This window comes from Nyctereutes procyonoides, unplaced genomic scaffold (genome assembly GCF_905146905.1).
Source record: "Nyctereutes procyonoides isolate TBG_1078 unplaced genomic scaffold, NYPRO_anot_genome, whole genome shotgun sequence".
Taxonomy (NCBI): Eukaryota; Metazoa; Chordata; class Mammalia; order Carnivora; family Canidae; genus Nyctereutes; species Nyctereutes procyonoides.
In genome coordinates, this window is record NW_026575128.1 from 14,859,475 (window position 1) to 14,882,232 (window position 22,758).

A 22,758-nucleotide genomic window follows, 5' to 3' on the forward strand; every position below is an offset into this window, starting at 1 on the left:
TAAGGTAAAACAAGATTAAATATAATGGGCCAGGAAGCCACAGCATTAAAATTTTAAAAGCTGGAAAAGTGACGGACAGGTAGTAATTGACCTAGCTGACTAAGAAAGGAGAATCCCAATGGGGGAAAGCCAAGAGGCAACCAGATTGACAAGAGAAACCTTGAAGTTTTGCAGCAGTTACCTTTAGGAATAGAGGATGGAGATAAGGATGTAAAAAGGTTAGGCTGAAAAATTTTAAGCAGCAGTTAGACTGGGATGCCTGGGCGGCTCAGCAGTTGAGCATCTGCCTTTGGCTCAGGGCGTGATCCTGGAGACCTGGGATCAAGTCCCGCATTGGGCTCCCTGCATGGAGCCTGCTTCTCCTTCTGCCTGTGTCTCTACCTCTCTCTCTCTCTCTCTGTTTCTCACAAAGAAATAAAATCTTAAAAAAAAAAATGCAAAATAAATAAATATAAGTCAAAAATTGTAGTTGAGGGGCGCCTGGGTAGCTCAGTTGGTTAAGCGTTGCCTTTGGCTCCTGTCATGATCTCAGGGTCCTGAGATCAAGCCCCAAGGTGGGCTTCCCATTAAGTGGGGAGCCTGCTTCTCCCTCTGCCTATGTGTCTGCCTCTCTCTCTGTGTCTCTCATGAATAAAATCTTAAAAAAAAAAACTATACTCAATACACATTATATTCAAATATTACAGATCATTTATAAAAATGGACCATATATTAATTAGACTACAAAAAAGTCTTAATAAATTCTAACAGGGAAGCCCTGGTGGCTCAGTGGTTTAGCGCCGCCTTCAGCCCGGGGTGTGGTCCTGGAGACTTGGGATCGAGTCCCACATCAGGCTCCCTGCGTGGAGCCTGCCTCTCTCTTCATCTATGTCTCTCATGAATAAAAAATTAAAATATATATATAAATAAATAAATTCTAACAAATCATTATTATTATTATTATTATTATTATTATTATTATACAGACTATCTTCTCTAACCACTAAGCTTTATTGCATTGCAAATTGACATTTATACAATTGACCCTTGAACAACAACATGGGTTTGAATTGTGTGAATCCACTTACATGTGGATTTTTTTCTAAGGTTTTATTCACTTATTCACGAAAGACACACAGAGAGAGAGAGAGAGAGAGAGAGAGAGAGGCATAAACATATGCAGAGGGAGAAGCAGGCTCCCTGTGGGGAGCCCATTACGGGACTCAATCCCAGGACTCCAGGATCAGGCCTTGAGCCAAAGGCAGATGCTCAACCACTGAGCCACCCACCCAGGCGTCCCTGGAATACTAAAGTTTCACTGCAAAAAAAGAAACCTGGGGCAGCTGGGGTGGCTCAGGGGTTTAGCACCGCCTTTGGCCCAGGGCATGACCCCGGAGTCCTGGGATCAACTCCTACACTGGGCTCCCCGTATGGAGCCTGCTTCTCCCTCTGCCTGTCTCTGTTTCTGTCTCTGTTTCTCTCTCTCTCTCTCTCTCTCTCTCTCTCTCTCTCTCTCTCTCTCTCTCTCTCGTGAATAAAGTCTTTAAAGAGGATCCCTGGGTGGCGCAGCGGTTTAGCTCCTGCCTTTGGCCCAGGGCGCGATCCTGGAGACCCGGAATCGAGTCCCACGTCGGGCTCCCGGTGCATGGAGCCTGCTTCTCCCTCTGCCTGTGTCTCTGCCTCTCTCTCTGTGTGTGTGACTATCATAAATAATAAATAAATAAAAAAGTCTTTAAAAAATAAAATAAATTGTAAAGTCAGTTAAAAAGGGATATCCCTGAGGTGCCTGAGTGGCTCAGTCAATTAAGTTACCAACTCTTGGTTTGGGCTTGGATGGTGATCTCAGGATCATGAGATGAACCCTACATTGGGCTCCAACTGAGCATTGAATCTGCTTGGGATGCTCTCTCTCTCTCTCTCTCTCTCTCTCTCTCCTTCTGCTCCTTCCCACCATGTGCACTCTCTTTCTCTCAAAGAAATATATAATTCTCTTTAAAAGGGATATCCCAAGGAGGGTGGGGGTGGGGGCACTGAGGTGGGCATTTGACGGAATGAGCACTGGGTGTTATTCTATATGTTGGCAAATTGAACACCAATAAAAAATAAATTTATAAAAAAATAAATAAAAAATAAAAGGGAGGGGATCCCTGAGTGGCGCAGCGGTTTAGTGCCTGCCTTTGGCCCAGGGCGCGATCCTGGAGACCCGGGATCGAGTCCCACGTCAGGCTCCCGGTGCATGGAGCCTGCTTCTCCCTCTGCCTATGTCTCTGCCTCTCTTTCTCTCTCTCATTCTCTGTGACTATCATAAATAAATAAAAAATAAATTAAAAAAAAATAAAAGGGATATCCCTAAAATTAAAGAAATAGTCTTCTCCATTCCATTAAAAGACTACCTTTGGATAGTCCTGGATGCAGAAAAATGAAATGGAATGCAATTTAAAGGTACTTAAATATGGATTAATTATCCTGGGGAAAATATATGTTGTCCATATATTTTTATGCTAGCTCAGGCTTACTTACCATGTTGTATAAAACAATTTATTAAACCTTGAGAGGTCAGGGGCACCTGGGTGTCTCAGATAGTAAAGCATAAAAAAAAAAAAAAAAAAAAAAAAAGATGGTAAAGCATCTATCTGCCTTCTGCTCAGGTCATGGTCTCTGGGTCCTGGAACTGGAAGCCCCACTTTCAGCTCCCTGCTCAACCGGGAGTCTATCCACCACCACCACCACCCCACCACCCCCACCCCTGCTGCTCAAGCTCTCTCTCAGGAACAAATAAGATCTTAAAACAAAAATAAGATAGAGTAAAACCTTGAGAGGCCAAAGGCCCAAGTGTTAGAGAAACAAAACAAGTATTTATATCTGAATGGGCATATTGATAGTTCCAGATGTTTATACAGGTATTGGAAGTGTGGATGATCCACTGAGAGAAATGTAGAGAAAAAAAGCAATAGAACTTGTCATGAACATTCTAGAAGTTAACATCTCAACCAAAAAAGGGATTTTCAGTGTTTTAGTACTTTGAACAAATGTCAGGGCTCCTTCATGGATATTCTCCTAAAAAAATACTGTGATCTTTTTTTTTTTTTTAAGATTTTATTTATTTATTCATGAGAGATGAGAAAGAGAAAGAGGGGGGGGCAGGGACGGAGGGAGAGAGGCAGAGACACAGGCTGAGGGAGAAGCAGGCTCTAAGCAGGGAGCCCAATGTGGGACTTGATCCAAGGGCTCCAGGATCATACCCTGGGCTGAAGGTGGTGCTAAACCGCTGAGCCACCTAGGCTGCCCTGTGATTTCTTTCAAATGCATGTTATCCGTCCCTTTTTATTCAGTCCCTTTTTTAAGTATCCTTTTTTAAGTTTGCCAATCTGACTACAGGGTTCACATGCCTTCTCCTACACAATGCCACAAAGTCTCATTCTTCCTACTTGAGTATGAGACATACCCCCTCCTCTCTTGCAGACCCAAGGCAATTTCTGAGAGGTCTTAGGTTGTACTTCTGTATAAAAAATCTTGATATAAGAAAGCAGAATGTAGGGCAGCCCTGGTGGCTAGCGGTCTAGCACCACCTTCAGCCCAAGGTGTGATTCTGAGGTCCTGGAATCAAATCCCACATCCGGCTCCCTGCATGGAGCCTGCTTTCCCTCTGCCTGTGTCTCTGCCTTTCTCTCTCTCTCTCATGAATAAATAAACAAATCTTTAAGTGGCTCAGTGATAGAGCTTCTGCCTTTGGCTCAGGGTGTGATCCCTGAGTCCTGGAAATGGGTCCCACATTGGTCTCCCTGGATGGAGCCTGCTCTTCTCCTCCCTCTGCCTATGTCTCTGCCTCTCTTTCTCTGTGTCTCTCATGAATAAAATCTTTAAAAATAATAATAATAAAGGAGAGTGTCCTCATCTTTGCTTTTCTTTTTTGGTTAACTCTCAGATCTTCACTTTTCAATGGCTTTGGGTATGGTGTATGAAGTTCCCCAACACCATTTTCATGGTTTCAAATAATACATCTTTTACAAAATTTGCAACTTCACTTTGCAGTGAATGCATGCTGTGTTATCCAGTGACTAGACAAAGATGTCAAGAGAGCAATGCTAAAGTTAAGCAGCGTGAGATGTTTGAGTCAGGAATAATTTTTAAACAGTCGATTTATTAGGGAATTATTTATTTGTGAATGATTTAATGTTATGATAACTTCTGCTTCCTGGTATCAGCTGAATCGTGTCCTCTCCAAATTTATATACTAAGTCCTAACTCCCAATACCTCAGAATGTAGCTATATTTGGAGACAGGCACTACAACATGGTGCTGAAGAATGTGAAACTGATGTGGACTGAGGTCCCCAAGAGTGGCTAAGGCAAAAAATCTAAGTCAATCAACAAGGACTGTTACATCTCCAAGATGCTTCTGTGTGAGGACTTGGCCATCATGATCCTATGGAACCTACTCATCACCAGCAAGTAGGGGCCTCCTCCCTGCTGTCAGAATCCCCTCCCTCATCTTACTAAGACCTGCCCTTTATAGCTGGAATAATAAAATCCTGTTTTTTCTAGTGCCAAAAGAAGGAGAAAGAGGAGGAGAATAAGAAGAAATTTGGATGTAGATACAACAAAGAGAAAAGAAAATCTAGAGGCACAGGTTGATAGCCACCTATACGCCAAGGAGAAAGGCCTGGAACAAATCCTCCCCTCATGACATTCAGAAGGAAGCGATCCTTGCTGATACCTTGATCTTGGACTTGTAGCTTTCCAGAGAAATCAATCTCTTTTCTTTAAGCCACCCATTCTGTGGTACCATTAGAGCAGGCCTAGCAAACTAATATGCCTCATACTCAAACTACTTCATAACTGTAGAAACTTAGATCATCAAAGTGTGTCAAGGAGCTATGGAAACGTATAGCAAGCCACCTGAGGAGGCTGAGGTCAGGAAAGATGTCTCAGAGGAAGTGACAGCTAAACTGAACATTTAAGTAACTTTTGTTAACTGTATAATGGGCTAAGGTGTGGGTTGTTTCAGGTACAAAGGACAAGAGAAAAGACTAACTTCCATCATGCTTCCCTTTATCTACATTTTATCTGTTTGATCCATTCTCTCCACTACACCAGTGTTGTGCTGCTAAGACACAAATAAAACCAAATTAATTCTGCTCCAAACTCTTCCTTGGCTTTTTTTTTTTTTCTCCAGATTTTATTTGAGAGTAAGCACAAGTAGGCAGAATGGCAGGCGGGGGGGGGTGGGGGGGGAGCAGGCCCCTGCCAAGCAGAGAGCCCAATGCAGAGCTCAATCCCAGGACCCTGGGACCATGAACTGAGCCAAAGGCAGATGCCCCACCAACTGAGCCACCCAGGGGCTTCTCTTCCTCGGCCTCCTGCTGCATACAGGATAAAAGTAAAATCCAACTCAGTTTCCTAGGCTAGCACCAGGCCCTACCTAATTTTAGCATTCTTCCATGCCATACCATCCGCACTCTTTCAGGTGTTTTTGTTGTTGTTGTTTTAATTTACTCATGAAAGACATAGAGGCAGACACAGGCAGAGGGAGAAGCAGGCTCCACATAGGGCGTCCTATGTGGGACTCGATCCCGGGACTCCAGTACACCCTGGGCCGAAGGCAGGCACTAAACCACTGAGCCACCCAGGGATCCCCTCACTTTTAGGTTCTATCATGGAAGACTTTTTTGTTTGTTTGTTTTTATGGAAGACTTCTTTAAGTTTTTCCAATAACTTCCAGTTTCAAGGCTTTTCCCCCCTAAGCTATCCAATTTGCAGGTAAGACTATTCCCACTCTCACCTTTTTAAACTAATTAATCCCTATTCCTCCTTCATACCTCAGCTGATTAAATCAGTAGGCTCCTCACTCTGCACTTTTCATAGCACTTCTTCTAAGTGCAATTAAACTAATTATGCAATTAAAGTCTGTCTCCTCCTTCAAACCATAGGGACCTATGTGTCTTGGTCTCCTGGGTATGGTATTGTGCCTAACTCATAGAAGTACTCAATAAATATTTGTTGAATGAAGAGCAATGGTTCCACTGGAAAACTAAAATTAGTTTTGTGTGACTTAAGTTTAGAATTTTTTTAAAACTCTCCTAAAGCCTCAGTAGCCTTTGGTGGGACTATAAAATACATAAGATAGAACCTTAAGATAGGTGCAGAATGACCTGTTTTCAGACTCACTAGACCTTCTTCACGGAGCCTATGCACACTGCTGTAGCATCTGAGACAAAGCCCCATCCCTACCTTTCCTGATTTTGTAAGCTGGGATTCCTGAACTTCTAAATATACAGGTATTTTTGGCTCTTCATAGTCCTAAACCGAGGCACTGAACAAGGTGGTTGGTGGTCGTGGTTGGGAATCCAAGACCCAGGCCCAGCAGTGCCAGGAAACCACACGACTCTCCGTACCTTTTTAAAAAAAAATTTTTTTAATCATTTATTTACGATAGTCACAGAGAGAGAGAGGGGGGGGCAGAGACACACAGGCAGAGGGAGAAGCAGGCTCCATGCACCAGGAGCCCGACGTGGGACTCGATCCCGGGTCTCCAGGATCACGCCCTGAGCCAAAGGCAGGCACCAAACCCCTGCGCCACCCAGGGATCCCGACTCTCCGTACCTTGATGGCACTCTGAGAAGACTAATTTTGGGCACTCTGGGACAGTATGTAGTGCTGTGAGCTGCCACTAGATGGCAGTACTACCTCAATGTACCTAATTCAAGAAAGTAGAACTGGAATTCAGCCACATACTGGTTTCTCCAGAAACAAAAAAGAAAAGAAGTCCGGGCTTGGGACAGGTGGCATCCAGCATCCCTCAGCTCAGCAGCTCTAAGGGAAATAGTTTCCATCTCAGGTCTGACCAGACAAATAAGCAAGTAGTGTGGCTGCTCCAATGACTTTATTAACTCCTTTCTGGGGGTGGCAGGACCTTGTAGTTGAAGAGCTGGAATGGAAACCAGGAAGTGGTGGTCTCAGTATGGATCATTAAAGGGGTACAGAGGGTGCCCTGCATCTCTCGGGACCCTCTTCCCATCCACCTGGAAAGAGACAGACAGATGACTCTATTAGCAGGAGTTGACATTCCAAAGACACAGGGCCTTTCCCTGAATCCTCCTGAACATCACCTATAAACAGCACTATGCCAGATGGCAGTGGCAGGACCCTGAGCACCAGAGAATGCCAGTATTGACATACCAGCAATCCATAGCCTGGTGTATACCTGTCCCTGCCCCTAAGCGTTCATAGTCTCAACTGGAATAAGGAACTATTTATTTCCCTACCTGTAACAGGCTTCAACCCAACCTCAATTCCTCTACCAAGACTGAGAATGCCTTAAAGCCTCCTCTCATTTATACCATATACTGAGAACTTGCAATGTATCAAGAACTGGGATCCTTTTACAGATAAATTGAGGCTTGTAAAACTTAAATAACTTGTTCTAGGTCACAAGATATCAAAGCTGGACTGGGACTCAAAAGCTATTGCTTTATCCCCAAGCCTTATTACTTTCCCAAGCTTAATAAAAAGAAAAGAACCCACTGTGTTCAGGACAGCAATCCTACCAACAACATTCAGCTCCTCCTCTGACCAGCAAGGCCGAGAGGCTAGATCTAGGCCAGAATTCTGCCCCAAATCTTATATTCCCTAACTCTGGCAGGTGATATATACTCACTGTGAGCATGGGCACAATGTATCGCCAATTTTTATTCAGGGCATCTAGCTGCTTCATCTCGTCTGGGCTAAAGGTGAAGTCAAACACCTGGGGATAAGAAGTAGGGATCAGGAAAATCAGCTTTGTGTGTGGAAGCCAGGATTCTTCTTCTTGCCAGGCAGAGTCGGAGCCAAACTATGTCCCAACGGGCTAAAGGTTGAGACCAAGAAGACAGGACCCATCACCAAGTACCTGGATGTTCTGGAGAATACGTGAAGGTGTGATACTCTTGGGGATGCAGATCACTTTCCGCTGGACCTGCCACCTAAGTGGGGGATTGAAGTAGATTAGGAAGAGGAGTCAGTACTCACAATCATTGTTTCGTCCTCCACACAGCCTTCTCTAAACTCCTGGTGTCCCTGAGCCCCAGTAGAATGGGGAACATGCCTCAGAGTAGCTTCCCCTAGATTATACAGCAAGATTAGCAGCCTCACTCAGGTAGTTGGATAAGGAATCACTCAACCCTTGCCTCCCAACCCAGGTGCCCTCTCCGTACTTCTTTCCCCAAGATTGCCCACACCTGAGCAGGATCTGAGCTGGAGACCGGCCATACTTTTCAGCCAGTGCCAAGACTACCGGCTCCTCAAGTAGGACAGGCTCATCAGGATCACGCCAAGCTCGATCAGAGGATCCCAGAGGGCTATAAGCGGTCACCTCCAGGCCGCGTGCTTGGCAGTGAGCAATCAGCTCCTTCTGAGCCAAGTATGGGTGACATTCCACCTGAAACAAACAAAAAAAAAAAACCATCACTATCGGCTGGTCTCACCCAGCTTGTGGGGCCCCCATATCTCGGTCAACCTTGCATTGCTGACTCCCCAATTCCCCTCAGCCCACCTTCCCCACTCCTCACCTGCCACTCCATTCTCTTCCCACACCTCAATGTCTTTATTTTTGGTTTTTTAATATTCTTGTGTTTGATATGAACCAATACATAGTACTTCTTACTGACAGAACCTTACTTTACACATACATCGTTCACATTTATTTCCATTGTGCTTGAATCAAAGACTTTTTAGTTTTTTTTAACTCCAGTGTAGTTACCTCAATGCTCTCCTTTATGCAGAAAATTCCTTCGTCAACACTTCTGAAAACTTGCTAGCCATCTCCATGAAGTAGACCCATCATCTGCTCACTTATGTTCCCGCACACACATATGCTCTCAAAGCAACAGATCTGTGTTGCTGTGCTCACCTGCAGGACAGCTGGGCGTACAGAGGCCACACTGAGCACATCATCGATCTGCCGACTGCTGAAATTGGACAGGCCCAGTGCTCGTACCAGTCCCTTAGCCACCAGTGCCTCCAGAGCTTTCCAGGTCTCCTTGTAGTGGGTAGAGTCATAGCGGATTGTCCCATCGGCGTTTTTAGGGAAAAGGTTGTCTCCCCGCCTAAGTAAAGACAGCCCCCCATGAGTGGGCACAAATGCAAGGCTCCTGCCTTATCTGCTCATCCAGCCACTCTGTGTCCCCATACCAAGCCCAGAAAGGGCAAAAGGCCAAGAATAAAAAAACAAGCATGCTCTTTCACCCGCTTAGGTCATGACCCAGGTGTTAACTCTATATAGAACGCCCATTCCCTCTCCTCTTCTTCCTAGACACAAATTGTATCTCTTCTCCTCTGGGAAGTCTTTCTGAACTCCTTCCTCCTCAAAGAGTTGCATGTTCTTGCAATCTTCTTCTAGGACTGGCACAGAGCTCCTGGTAGGCTCCTCTCATACCCTCTGCTGGAGCTGATTCTCTACTGCAATCCTAGGCCTAGCTCAGCAGAAGCCAGTAGTTTCCTGAATGAATAAAGGGAGGGGGAGGGACCACCCATGTATCCCTAGGATCCACCTCAGGTGAAGCTACACTTCTTTGCTGTAGCTAAACTCTTGGCTGCGATGGCATAAAAGGCTGAGTTCCCATGGCAAGCTGAGGAGTGTTCCTCTCCTGCCCTGCTCTTGTGCCTTACAAGTTACTACCATAACTCCCCCAACACCTGACTCCCTGGATGAAGACCCTGGCAAGACTCACTCAAAGGCATAAGGCCAGTGCATCAGGTACAGGTCCAAATACTCCAGCTGGAGGTCAGCCAGTGTCTTCCGGAGGGCAGGCTCCACATCCTTGGGGTGGTGTTTAGTGTTCCACAGCTTAGAAGTCACAAACAGCTCCTCTCGAAGCACCACCTGGTACAGGGGCAGGGCCCATAGTGAGAAGAGCCATGGGCAACCGATACACAGCTAAATCATTTCACCCACCCTCACCTCTGGGCAAGGAATTAGAAGGAAGACGCTGCCAGATCCCTCCAGGCAGGACTCCAGCCCTCACCCCACCCCTCCGTCACCCTAGTCCTCACCTTGCCAGGTCCTACATTCTCCTTCAGGGCCTCCCCGATCTCAGCCTCATTGCCGTAGATAGCAGCACAGTCAATGTGGCGGTAGCCTACACTCAGGGCATACGTAATAGCTGCTTTTACCTGCCAGATGAGATGCAAAGGTTTCAGTTCTGTTGGCCTAGGCCAGAAACTGCCCTCCTGAGGGTCACTAATGGGGAAAGGGGCAGTTATCCCTGTTATCCCACTTCCCTGGAGTGGGAAGATGAAAAATGGTTCTAGTCTAGGGGACTAGAAGCCTCTTCAGAGACCCCAAACCCTTTGCGCTGGCCTAATAATCCCCTAGATTCCCTCCTACCCAAGCAATCTTAGTGGGGCCTAGTAAAAAACTAACATTGGGGCAGCCCGGGTGGCTCAGCGGTTTAGCGCCACCTTCAGCTAGAGGCATGATCCTGGAGACCTGGGATGGAGTCCCACGTCAGGCTCCCTGCATGGAGCCTGCTTCTCCCTCTGCCTGTGTTTCAGCCCCTCTCTGTGTGTCTCATGAAAAAATAAATAAAATCTTAAAAAAAAAAAAAAACTAACATTGGTACTCTCAGACGCTCAGTAGATGGATGGATACATTAAAAGAAAACAGAAGTTTAGGTCATGGAGACTGGTTCTCTAGGTCTGAGGAGCTGATTAGGGAAACACGATACACAGGTAAATAATTTATAGGCCAGTGCTACACTGAGAGATCCTTATGGAGCCCTGTAGATCAAGTGAGCTCTGGGAGTTCGAAGGAGCAAAAGAGCTCTGAGAGGGGGGAAAAAATTAAGGAAGGCAGAGAAGTGAGATGGAAGCTGGGCCCAGAGCCCTCTGTTGGGAGAGAAGAAAGCAGACACAAAGTAGGCGGACAGGTCAGTCAATTTGCTAAAAAACAAACTAGAAACTTGGCATCAGAAGCAGAACCAGGGCAGCCCTGGTGGCTCAGTGGTTTGGTGCCACCTTCAGCCCAGGGTGTGATCCTGGACACCCGGGATCGAGTCCCACGTCGGGCTCCCTGCGTTGAGCCTGCTTCTCCCTCTGCCTCTGTCTCTGCCTCTCTCTCTGTGTCTCTCATGAATAAATAAAAATCTTTAAGAAAAATAATAAAAATACAGCTATATTAAAAAAAAAAAAAAAGCAGAACCAAGGGTGCCAGGGCCTTGCCTTTTAAGATCCCCATCTAGGGTGCCTGGGTGGCTCAGTCAGTTAAATGTCTGCCTTCAGCTCAGGTCATGATCCCAGAGTCTGGGATCAAGTCTGGGATCAGGCTCCCTGCTCTGTGAGGAATCTCCTTCTTCCTCTACCCCTTCCCTCTGCTTGTGCCCTTTCTCCCTCAAGCTCGTTCTCTCTCATTCTCTCAAATAAATAAAATCTTAAGGGCAGCCCCGGTGGCGCAACGGTTTAGCGCCGCCTGCAGCCTGGGGTGTGATCCTGGAGACCTGGGATCGAGTCCCACATCGGGCTTCCTGCATGGAGCCTGCTTCTCCCTCTGCCTGTGTCTCTGCCTCTCTCTTCGCTCTCTCTGAATGAATGAATAAATAAAATCTTTAAAAAAATAAAATAAATAAATACATAAAATCTTAAAAAAAAAAAAATCTCAGGGTAGCCCCGGTGGCGCAGTGGTTTAGCGCCGCCTGCAGCCCGGGGTGTGATCCTGGATCAAGTCCCACGTGGGGCTCTCTGCATGGAGCCCGCTTCTCCCTCTGCCTGTGTCTCTGCCTCTCTCTGTGTGTGTGTCTATGAATAAATAAAATCTTAAAAAAAAAAAATCTCCATCTAGGTACAGCTCTTACTATCCAGACGTACTCCCCTCACCCTGCTGACCCATACCCCCAGTCTTGGCCCAGGTTCTGATTTCCACCCCTTGCCTTTACCTAGCTCCTAGACCTGTCCTGGGCAGTGTCAGCGACTGCCTGGAGTACAGACACCCTGGCTCCAGGGTTCTAGGCAGCTAGAGGAAGGAAAACAAAGGAAAAAGAGGCAGAGCACACCACAAATACCAGCCTAATTCCAAGAGAGAAGAGGCTCTTCTCCCTGCCAAAAGTCCTTCTCAAACTTAATCCCCAAACTTCTCTAAACTCTGACTCAGATTTCCAAAGCAGAAAGAAGCCCTGGGAAGATGCCCCACCCCAGGTGGGAACTGCATCTCTAGTTACAACAACCCTAGGAAAGCTGGTCTCGATTCCCACACTCCCCTAAATTGGAAGAGTCTATACTAGGGTTATTAAACTCCAGCTAGCCTTTTGTTTTTTTCAGCTAAGAATGGTTGTTACATCTTTAAAAGGTTACTTAAGGATATAATTGCCCCCATTTTGCAACTTGTCCAGCAAAATCTCAACCATTAAGCATCTGGTTCTTTAAGAAAAAGTTTGCTGGGATCCCTGGGTAGTTCAGCGGTTGAGCGTCTGCCTTAGGCTCAGGGTGTGATCCCAGGTCTGGGGATTGAGTCCCACATTGGGCTCCCTGTGAGAAGCCTGCTTCTCCCTCCACCTGTCTCTGCGTCTCTCATGAATAAATAAATAAACAAATCTTAAAAGAAAAGAAAAAGTTTACTAACCCTTGGTCTCTACAGTTGACAGGTATTCTTCAAACCCTGACACCTATCATGTGCCTACTTCTGGACTGAACACTAGGGAGTGGCCCAGCCCTTGAGCCCTGTGTGGGAGAGGAAGATATGATCACGGTACTTAAATGCCCTATTAGGGATCAGCACAGGGCCACAGTGGGGTCCCATGTCTGCCACAGCACTCAGTACAGATCTCATTAGGGAAATGGTTCCTTCCTATTCCCTTAGCCCTTCTGGGCCCCGCAGCTGTCCTCTGAGTTAGCTGAGGAAGCCAAGGGCTCACTGCTGGCCTCTTCTTCCCTTGTTTCTTCCTAGTGCCTTTCAGGCTCATCCCTACCTGAAATAGAGTACCAGGATGGGGCTGCTAGGGAAAATTCAGGGGCCCTCTCTCAAATTCTCCCTTTTCCCTGGCAAAGGTGCAAGAAGCCCTCCTCCCTGTCCTCCATTTCTCACCTGGCCAGGATCACTCTTCCAGGTGCCCAGCCCAATCAGGGGCATCTTCTGCCCAGTGTGCAGGAGGACACATGAAGCCGCCATCGCCCCCTGAAACACCAATGGGAAGAGAATGGTATGGGGGTCAGTGTTGCTGCTTGAGCCTCTGCTACCCATTGGTCAAGAGTCCCATAAAACATGGGTGGTAAAGGGAGCACAGACATGAGACAACAAATACATGATTGTGCATACATGCCTGTAAGCAGAGGGCAGCTAAAACAGCATAACCAGAACCAACCAAAGCTAGGAGTTCCTGGACAAACATTAACTGGACCACCAGCCTGGCTGTCCTTCCTTCTACCGGGCTAAAGGTCTGTGTCAGAGAGCTCTAATACCTAAAAACAAAGGTGGGTGGCTCCCTAAAGTATCCAGACTTGACAACATAAAGTCTCAAGCCACTGTAAGATAGCAAAGGCCACGATAAGTCAAAGTGAGACCAAGTGACAGAACAGATTCAGGAACAGGTCACCTCTCTGAGGATGAAACAAACATTCCCAGGAGGCTCTCAGAAACTAGAGATTCTCCTAGTCCCTCACAGACTGGTCTGATCTGCACGCTACTAGGCCAGAGTGGAGTCTTACAAGGGAAGTATACCTTTATTTATTTATTTATTTATTTATTTATTTATTTATTTATTTATTCATTTATTTATTTAAAGATTTTATTTATTTATTCATTCATGAGAGACACACACACACACACACACAGAGAGAGAGAGAGGCAGAGACACAGCAGAGGGAGAAACAGGCTCTATGCAGGGAGCCCGATGTGGGACTCAATCCCAGGTCTCCAGGATCATGCCCTGGGCCAAAGGCAGGTGCCAAACTGCTGAGCCACCCGGGCTACCCAGTATACCATTTTTTAGATGAAAAAAGCAAACTCAGGGCAGCCCCAGTGGCTCAGCGGTTTAGCGCCGCCTTCAGTCCCGGACATGATCCTGGAGACCCAGGATCGAGTCCCATGTCAGGCTCCTTGCATGGAGCCTGCTTCTCCCTCTGCCTGTGTCTCTGCCTCTCTCTCTCTCTGTGTGTCTCTCATGAATAAATAAATAAAATCTTTATCAAAAAAAAAAAAAAAAAGAAAAGAAAAAAGAAAATAGCAAACTCAGGGGATCCCTGGGTGGCTCACGGTTTAGCGCCTGCCTTCAGCCCAGGGTGTGATCCTGGAGTCCCAGGATCAAGTCCTACGTCGGACTCCCTGCATGGAGCCTGCTTCTCCCTCTGCCTATGTCTTTGCCTCTCTGTGTGTGTGTGTGTGTCTCTCATGAACAAATAAAATCTTTAAAAAAAAGAAAGAAAAGAAAAGCAAACTAAGAGGGGAAGTTATTTGCCCCCAAATTAACAGCTGAGAAGTAGCAAAGCCAAGGAACCAAGGAGGAGCCAATGGAAAAAGACAAAAAAAGGCCAGGTTAAACAGACTCCTAATATTCATGTGTTGTGCCTCACAGTAGACACCTATCACAATGTGCTACAGAAAAGCAAATGACATCTGTAGGGCAAGGACCAGGGAATATAGACATTGGCTTTTAAGTTGGACTTCCCCAAGGGGAGTCAAGGGGAGAAGGCTTTCCAGGAAGGGGAATCAGATATAGCAGAAAGCAATAAATTATAGACACAAGAACATTTCCAACTGAACAAAACAGGTGTTACTGGAGCAACCCTCTTTGGAGAGCTTTGAAAATCAGAAGTCTCCAAAGGGCCCACGAATACTCGTTCAGTCAGTAAAAGATGAATACTCCGGGTCTTGTACTGGGCCTAAGAGACCCACATATTCAGAGTCCCTGCCCTCTTGGAGTTTATTATGGGCTGGTGTAGTGAGGACAGAGGGTATTAGTACAATGTATGAGATAGGACTAAAATCTGCACAACTGCAACAAGAAAAGAGTAACCCTGCTAGGATGGCTTCTTGGAAATAATATTTGATTCTTTTTTTTTTTTTAAGATCTTATTTTTGGGGCACCTGGGTGGCTCAGAGACTGAGCATCTGCCTTGGCTCAGGATGTGATCCCAGGAGACACACAGAGAGAGGCAAGACATAGGCAGAGGAGAAGAAGAAGGAGGCTCCCTGCAGGGAGCCTGGCACAGGACTCAGAATCCAGATCCCGGGATCATGCCCTGAGCTGAAGGCAGACGCTCAACCACTAAGCCACCCAGGCGTCCCAAAAGACTTCATTTTATTTTATTTTTTAAGATTTTATTTATTCATATGAGAGAGAGAGAGAGAGAGGCAGAGACACAGGCAGAGGAAAAAGCAGGCTCCATGCAGGGAGCCTGACATGGGACTCGATCCCAGGATCACACCCTGGGCTGAAGGCGGCACTAAACCGCTGAGTCACCAGGCTGCCCAAGATTTTCTTTCCTTTTTCTTTTTTTTTTTTAAGACAAATTATTTTTTTTATTTTATTTATTTATTCATGAGAGACAAAGAGAGAGAGAGAGAGAGAGAGAGAGAGAGAGAGAGAGAGAGAGAGAGAGGGGCAGAGACACAGGCAGAGGGAGAAGCAGGCTCCATGCAGGGAGCCCGACGTGGGACTCGATCCCGGGTCTCCAGGACCAGGCCCTTGGCTGAAGGTGGCGCTAAACCACTCAGCCACCGGGGCTGCCCAAGATTTTCTATTTTTAAAAATATTTTATTTATTTTTTATTTATTCATGAGAGAGAGAGAGAGAGAGAGAAGCAGAGATATAGGCACAGGGAGAAGCAGGCTCCATGCAGGGAGCTCGATGTGGGACTCGATCCTGGGACTCCAGGATCATGCCCTGGGCCGAAGGCAGGCGTTAAACCGCTGAGCCACCAGGGATCCCCAGATTTTCTATTTTTAAGTAATCTCTACATCTAATGTTGGGGCTCAAACTCACAACCCCGTGATCAATAGTTGCATGCTTGGGGCGCCTGAGTGACTCAGTTGGTTAAGTGTCCAACTCCTGATTTCAGCTCAGGTCATGACCTCAGGATCCTGAGACTGGGCTGGGAGCTGGGTGTGGGGCCTACTTAAGATTCTCTCTCTCCAAAAAAAAAAAAAAGATTCTCTCTCTCCATCTCCCTTTGCCTCAATCCACCAATCTAAAAAAAAAAAAAAGAAGGGACACCTGGGTGGCTCAGCAGTTGAGCGTCTGCCTTTCTCTCTCTCTCCCTCTCACTTCTGTTCTCTCTCTTTCTCTCTCTTAAAAAAATAAATAAATAAAAGATGCATACTCTACCACTGAGCCAGCAAGGCGTCCCTGAGTCAATCAAGTCTTGATGAATAGGAGTTATCCAAGGGAAAGGGAAAAGAAAAAGAATGCTCAACCTAAGAGCCAATAAGCTTGAAATAACCTTTTCCCTTGATCTCCTCAGTACTATAGATATCACTTCCTTGGGATTGATTTCATTGCCAGCAATAACTTTATAAATATAACCTTTGTTTCTAAGTTCTGAAAAGACATCAAGAATATTATGGTAGAGCAGGAAATAAGACAAGTTGTAAATATAACTGACATACCAAAATCGTTTTTCCTAATACTTCCAACTCTGGAAGATTTTTATAGTCTAGCATACTGTGGTTATGGGTACCTTTTTCTGCTGAAACAGAAACAAAATTGTTCAGTCTGGGCAGCAAACCACAGATCACTGAGGGTAGTACTGTTACCAAACTTCCCAGGGATCAGGCAAGTTTGTCTGAACTTCACAGGAGGAACTAGTCTGCCAGTTGCCACCAGGGTCTGTGGCTGGTGTCCTGGGCTTGATCCCCAAACAGGTGACCTGCTGGCCTCTCCCAGATTTCCTAGCACACATTGGAGAACTCTGAAATTACACATGGACTTAGGCTGAAAGCTTGAACAAAAGCCTAGTCTAAGGCAAAAAGGAAGAAACCTGATGCTTGCTTCTCCCTTTTGATGGTGAAACAGAAAACCCAAGAGGAAAAAAAAAAAAAAGAAAACCCAAGAGGCCGGGAGGTGGGGCGTGGGGCAAGGGAGGGGGGGGCGTCATAGAATAAGGAACACCTAACAAAGAGGTTCAAAGAACAAGAGCTCCAAAGGAGAGAATGGAGGGGCACAGAGAACAAATGTTTTTCTCTAGGACAGGAAATCATACTTTGCCAGCTCCTGACTTCCTCATCTTCTGCCTCGGGGATTCACTTTCCAGCCTTCTCCTGCATTAACAGGCTCTGAAGCTGTCAGGAACTGCCTTGCTTGGCCTCTGGCAGCAATCAGAAACCCTTATGTTAATTTGGGAGACGTTTGGGGCACCTGGGTGGCTCAGTCAGTTAAGCATCTGCCTTTGGCTCAGGTCGTAATCTCAGGGTCCTGGGATGGAGCCCCGTGTTGGGCTCCGTGCACAGTGTCTGACTGTCCCTCTCCTCCCCCCTCTGCTCTTCCCCTCCTCACAGGCTCTCTAATAAATATAATCTTTAAAAAGGGGGTGGTGGGGGATCCCTGGGTGGCTGAGTGGTTCAGCGCCTGCCTTTGGCCCAGGGCATAATCCTGGAGTCCCGCGTGATCCTGGAGTCCCTCGTCGGGCTCCCTGCATGGAGCCTGCTTCTCCCTCTGCCTGTGTCTCTGCCTCTCTCTATGTCTATCATGAATAATAAAAACAATTTTAAAAAATAAAAATAAAATAAAAATAAAAAGGGGGTGCCTCTCTCTCTCATGAATAAATAAATAAAATATTTTTAAAAAGTTTAAAAAAAAAACTTAGGAGAGAATTTACACATAAAAAAGAAAAGCTGCATGGTGGGGAGGGGGGCATAGGTGGTATCAGGACTCAGGTTTTTTTTTTTTTTTTTTTTTTTTTTTTTAGGACTCAGGTTTTATTTATTTTTTTTTAATATGTATCCTGTGGGGGAGGAAAAATGTATCCTGTGTAAATACTTTTGATATTGATGGAGGGAAGGGATTTTTTTTTTTAAGATTTTATTTATTCATGAGAGACACAGAGAGAGAGAAAGAGAGAGAGAGAGAGGCAGAGACACAGGCAGAGGGAGAAGCAGGCTCTATGCAGGGAGCCTGACGTGGGACTCGATCTCGGGTCTCCAGGATCACACTCTGGGCTGAAGGCGGCACTAAACTGTTGAGCCACTGGGCTGCCAGGGCTCAGGTTTTAGGGGCACCTGGCTGGCTCACTTGGTAGAGCACGCAACTCTTGATCGTGGGGTTGTAAGTTCAAGTCCTATGTTGGATGTTCAGATTACTTAAAATCCTTAATAAAAAAAAAAATCCTTGGGATCCCTGGGTGGCGCAGCGGTTTGGCGCCTGCCTTTGGCCCAGGGCGCGATCCTGGAGACCCGGGATCGAATCCCACATCGGGCTCCCGGTGCATGGAGCCTGCTTCTCCCTCTGCCTGTGTCTCTGCCTCCCTCTCTCTCTCTGTGACTATCCTAAGTAAATAAAAAAAAAAAAAAAAATTAAAAAAAAAAATTAAAAAAAAAAAATCCTTAATTAAAAATAAAAAAAATAAAAAAAGGACTTGGGTTTTATTATTCCCAAGTCAGCATCTACATTCCTTCTGTCTGGGGCTGTCTTCCCTTCTCAGAGGACTCTATAGCTGCTGCCTGGATGCAGGAAACTTAAAAACACAGGAAAAAGAGAAAGCAGTATTTACATGAGTGTTCCGGGCTGCCTGGGCCTCTCCTCTATCTCTCACAAATGTTAGTGTCCCTCAGAGTTCTGTCTCCAAACCTCCTCCCACTCCCTAGTTAAGCTCATGTCTTCACTTACCACGTTAAGCACTGATTCTGCCCAACCCAGTCCTGGACCTGCAGCTCCCTCTGGACATCTCTACCCATACAACCTATAGGTATCTAAGACTCAACATGTCCAAAACTCTACTCATCATATCCAGCAGCAAACCACAAAGGAAATGGTTCAAGGCCTGCAATTGCACAGACCTGGATTTGAATCTCAGGACCCCTCCCCCATTTTGAAGAGACGCCCTATCAAGTACTTTGCACAGTGCCTGACCAATGCTCTTCATTCGGTATACCTCTCTCAGCAGGGACTCAAGGCCCTGGATAACAACTGTTAAACAATTCATAGTACAATCCACAGGGTCTTGAAAAAAATATCTAAATAAATTATTTCAGTTCATTTGGCATTTTTTAGTATTATCTATCAGATTATGGTTTGACAGGTGATGGGTAGGAGAGTATATCCTTGCCTGTACTTCTAAGAAGCCAGCATAGAAAACTACCTTAAATATGTAACAGTGATCAAGATTTGGTCAATTTGGCTGGGTTAAAAATCCTATTAATATTGGTCAATATTTGGGCAGCCCCGGTGGCGCAGTGGTTTAGCGCCGCTTGCAGCCCAGGGCGTGATCCTGGAGACCCTGGATCGAGTCCCACGTCAGGCTCCCTGCATGGAGCCTGCTTCTCCCTCTGCCTGTGTCTCTGCCTCTCTCTCTCTCTGTGTCTCTATGAATAAATAAATAAAATGTTAAAAAAAATATATTGGTCAATATTTTTTAAAAGATACAGTTTGCTCTATACTGTAATGTAAAACCTAAGACTACAGTAACACTTCACATACTTGAGGTATGTGAAAAGGATTTTTTTATTTTTTTAAATATTTATTTATGATAGTCACAGGGGGGGGGGGCAGAGACACAGGCAGAGGGAGAAGCAGGCCCCATGCACTGGGAGCCTGACGTGGGATTCGATCCGGGGTCTCCAGGATCACGCCCTGGGCCAAAGGCAGGCGCCAAACTGCTGCACCACCCAGGGATCCCTTTTTTTTTTTTTTAATTTTTATTTATTTATGATAGAAAAGGATTTCAAAATATTTCTTTTTTCTTTCTCCAGTCCATCCATGTCTGTCTCCACCGCCACTGCTCTAGCTTGAACCACACCTACCTGAACCACCAATCTCTCTGCTTCAGTGCGGCCCCTCTCCCTACAATCCATTCATTAAATCTGACCTTGTGACTCCAAGGCTCAAAGTCTTTTTTTTTTTTTAAAGATTTTATTTATTTACTCATGAGAGACACAGAGAGAGAGGCAGAGACACAGCAGGCAGAGGGAGAAGTAGGTTCCATGCAGGGAGCCCGACGTGGGACTCAATCCAGGGTCTCCAGGATCACAGCCTGGGCTGAAGGCGTTGCTAAGCCGCTGGGCCACTGGGGCTGCCCTAAGGCTCAAAGTCTTCCAGCAGTTCTTGCCTACCTAAGCGCCCCTTAGTAGTATCTTTCATAACCTGGCTCCCTCCTTCTTCATTTTCCCACCTCTTCATGGCAAAGTCCAGGTTTCAGACCTGTCCTCAGAAAGAGTTCAACTAAAACTTCCTGAACAACCTAACAGTGGACACACGCTTTTAAAAGCTTTATCTCACTTAACTCTCACCGCAGTTGCGATGTAGGAACTCATTTCATGGGTAAGAAAACTGAGGTCCAGACAAACTGAGAATTTAGACATCACCACACAGGGTTCAATTGGGAAACCGAGTCAGACTGCCTCCAGAGCCTGAGCTCTCTGCTCTATTCGGGGGGGGCAGGAGGAGATGGGAGCAGCAGCAGCAACTCACCCCGGCTGGAGCGCAGAGCGTCAACGAGGCAGTGTGACCTCTGCTCGGTTCTGGGCCCTGCCCACGATCCAACACGCCTCAGCTCCGGGAACTGCTGGGCTGCGAGGGAAGATGGCCCGATGCTGAAGGCCGGGACCTGGCTTAAATCTGGCAGCGACGAGGAAGCTCCTCCCAGAGGGGAGAGGGCCGGGCTTTCAACATCACGCGCGGCGGCGGACCCCACCCCTGGCCCCGTGAGGAGCTGGCGGAAGCCAGAGCGGGCAGCCTGCACCTTCCCCTTCTCTAGGGGCTAGCGGTCGGATTCGCTGGAGTTTATTTTATTTTTTTTTTTTTCAAAAGGATTCGCTGGAGTTTAGACACGCTTCGCTGCGCAAGTTTGAAGCACGCGGGGCTGGCCGAACCCCGAGCCGCCTGCCACGTGGGGGCTCCGGCGGCTGCCGGCCCGCGCCTCTGCTGGCCCACAGTGCACCGCGCGCCGCCGCTCTAGGCCGCGCCGCCTTCTGGGGAGCGGCCGCTGCGGGAGCGGGAGGGCCCCGGGGTCACGTGGCAAGTGCTCCTCCGGCCGCCTCACCCTGGATTCACCGAACCAACGCCTGCTGGTCCCGCGATCCCGGATCCAGTCCCACGTCGGGCTCCTTGCGGGGAACCTGCTTCTCCCTCTGCCTGTGTCTCTGCCTCCATCTCTCTCTTTCTCTGTCTCTCATGAATAAATAAATAAAAATTTTAAAAAAAGAAAGAAAGAACCAGCTCCCGCTCCTTTCCCTTAGAGTCAGCCAGGTTCCCCGCGTCTACCTGAGGCCGGCCCGCTTACCTGGTCAGGTAAACAGGCTCAGAATGTAGCCGTAGCCTAAGAGTTGTCTGTAACGAGGAAGACCTCAGGCCTATGGGCTCCAAGAGATAGAAAGTGCATGGGGGGCAGCCTGGGTGGCTCAATGGCTTAGCATCGCCTTCAGCCCAGGGCCTGACCCTGGAGACCCAGGATGGAGTCCCACATCGGGCTCCCTGCATGGAGCTTGCTTCTCCCTCTGCCTCGCTCTCTCTCTCTGTCTCTCTCCCTGTGTGTCTCATGAATAAATAAATAAAATATTAAAAAAAAAAAAAAGAAAGAAAGTGCATGGGCCCCGATCCTGGACTGTGGACCTTGGCTGCGCGTTAATGCGCCAGGTCCCGGGCAGCCCGCTGGCGCAGAGGTTTAGCGCGGCCTTCAGCCCAGGGCCTGATCCTGGAGACAGGGAATCGAGTCCCATGTTGGGCTTCCTGCATGGAGCCTGCTTCTCACTCTGCCTATGTCTCTGCTTCTCTCTCTGTGTCTCTAATGAATAAATAAATCTTAAAAAAAAAAAATTAATGTCCCAGGTCCTGTGTTAGACTTTATAAACATGTTTTAAAAAAAGAAAAGATTGGGATCCCTGGGTGGCACAGCGGTTTGGCGCCTGCCTTTGGCCTAGGGCGCGATCCTGGAGATCCAGGATCGAATCCCACATCGGGCTCCCGGTCCAGGGAGCCTGCTTCTCCCTCTGCCTATGTCTCTGCCTCTTTCTCTCTCTGTAAATAAATAAAAATTAAAAAAAAGAAAAGATTTTACTTATTTTTTCACGAGAGACACAGAGAAGCAAAGACACCGGCAGAGGGAGAAGCAGGCCCCACGCAGGGAGCCCAATGCGAGATTCAAACCTGGGTCCCAGAATCACGCCCTGAGCTGAAGGCAGACGCTCAACCGCTGAGCCACCCAGGCGCCCCTATAAACATGTTTTTACTGAATCCTCACAACAATCTTGTAAAGGGAGTGTTCTCTCTCTCTCTCTTTCTTTTTTTTTTTTTTTAAGATTTTACTTATTTATTCATGAAAGACGCAGAAGGAAGAGAGAGGCAGAGACACAGGCAGAGGGAGAAGCAGGCTTCGTGCAGGGAGCCCGACAATCCCCGGTCTCCAGGGTCACACCCTGGGCCAAAGGCAGGCACTAAACATCTAAGCCACCGGGGCTGCCCCAAGGGAGTGTTCTTTTTAAATTTTTTGTAAGCTTTTTTTTTTGTAAGCTTTTTAATTGAAGTACAGTATAGCATACATACAGAAAAATGCAACAATCTTTTTTTAATATTTTATTTATTTATCATGAGAGACACAGAGACAGAGACATAGGCAGAGGAAGAAGCAGGCTCCATACAGGGAGCCCGATGTGAGACTCGAACCCGGG

General features: G+C 46.8%; 1 protein-coding gene across 1 annotated transcript; it reads right to left on the bottom strand.

The window, feature by feature from the left end:
* Positions 1-6,372: 6,372 nt before the first annotated feature.
* Positions 6,373-20,977, bottom strand: AKR1A1 (aldo-keto reductase family 1 member A1). The gene is made up of 9 exons (XM_055341634.1): positions 20,564-20,977; positions 13,030-13,119; positions 10,008-10,127; positions 9,686-9,837; positions 8,866-9,061; positions 8,195-8,394; positions 7,867-7,939; positions 7,636-7,722; positions 6,373-7,000 (listed from the first exon to the last, which is right to left on the bottom strand). Exons 2-9 carry the CDS (start codon positions 13,111-13,113, stop codon positions 6,935-6,937), a joined length of 978 nt encoding a protein of 325 aa, XP_055197609.1. The 5' UTR covers positions 13,114-13,119; positions 20,564-20,977; the 3' UTR covers positions 6,373-6,934.
* Between the last annotated feature and the right edge of the window lie 1,781 nt (positions 20,978-22,758).

What these genes read in the sequence shown, in the direction of transcription:
- AKR1A1 (XM_055341634.1), bottom strand. Translation starts at nt 13,113, where the DNA reads ATGGCGGCTTCATGTGTCCTCCTGCACACTGGGCAGAAGATGCCCCTG. An exon ending in GGAAGAGTGATCCTGGCCAG is followed by an intron (nt 10,128 to 13,029) that starts GTGAGAAATGGA and finishes CTCATCTGGCAG; the next exon opens with GTAAAAGCAGCTATTACGTA. An exon ending in TACGCCCAGCTGTCCTGCAG is followed by an intron (nt 8,395 to 8,865) that starts GTGAGCACAGCA and finishes TGTTTGTTTCAG; the next exon opens with GTGGAATGTCACCCATACTT.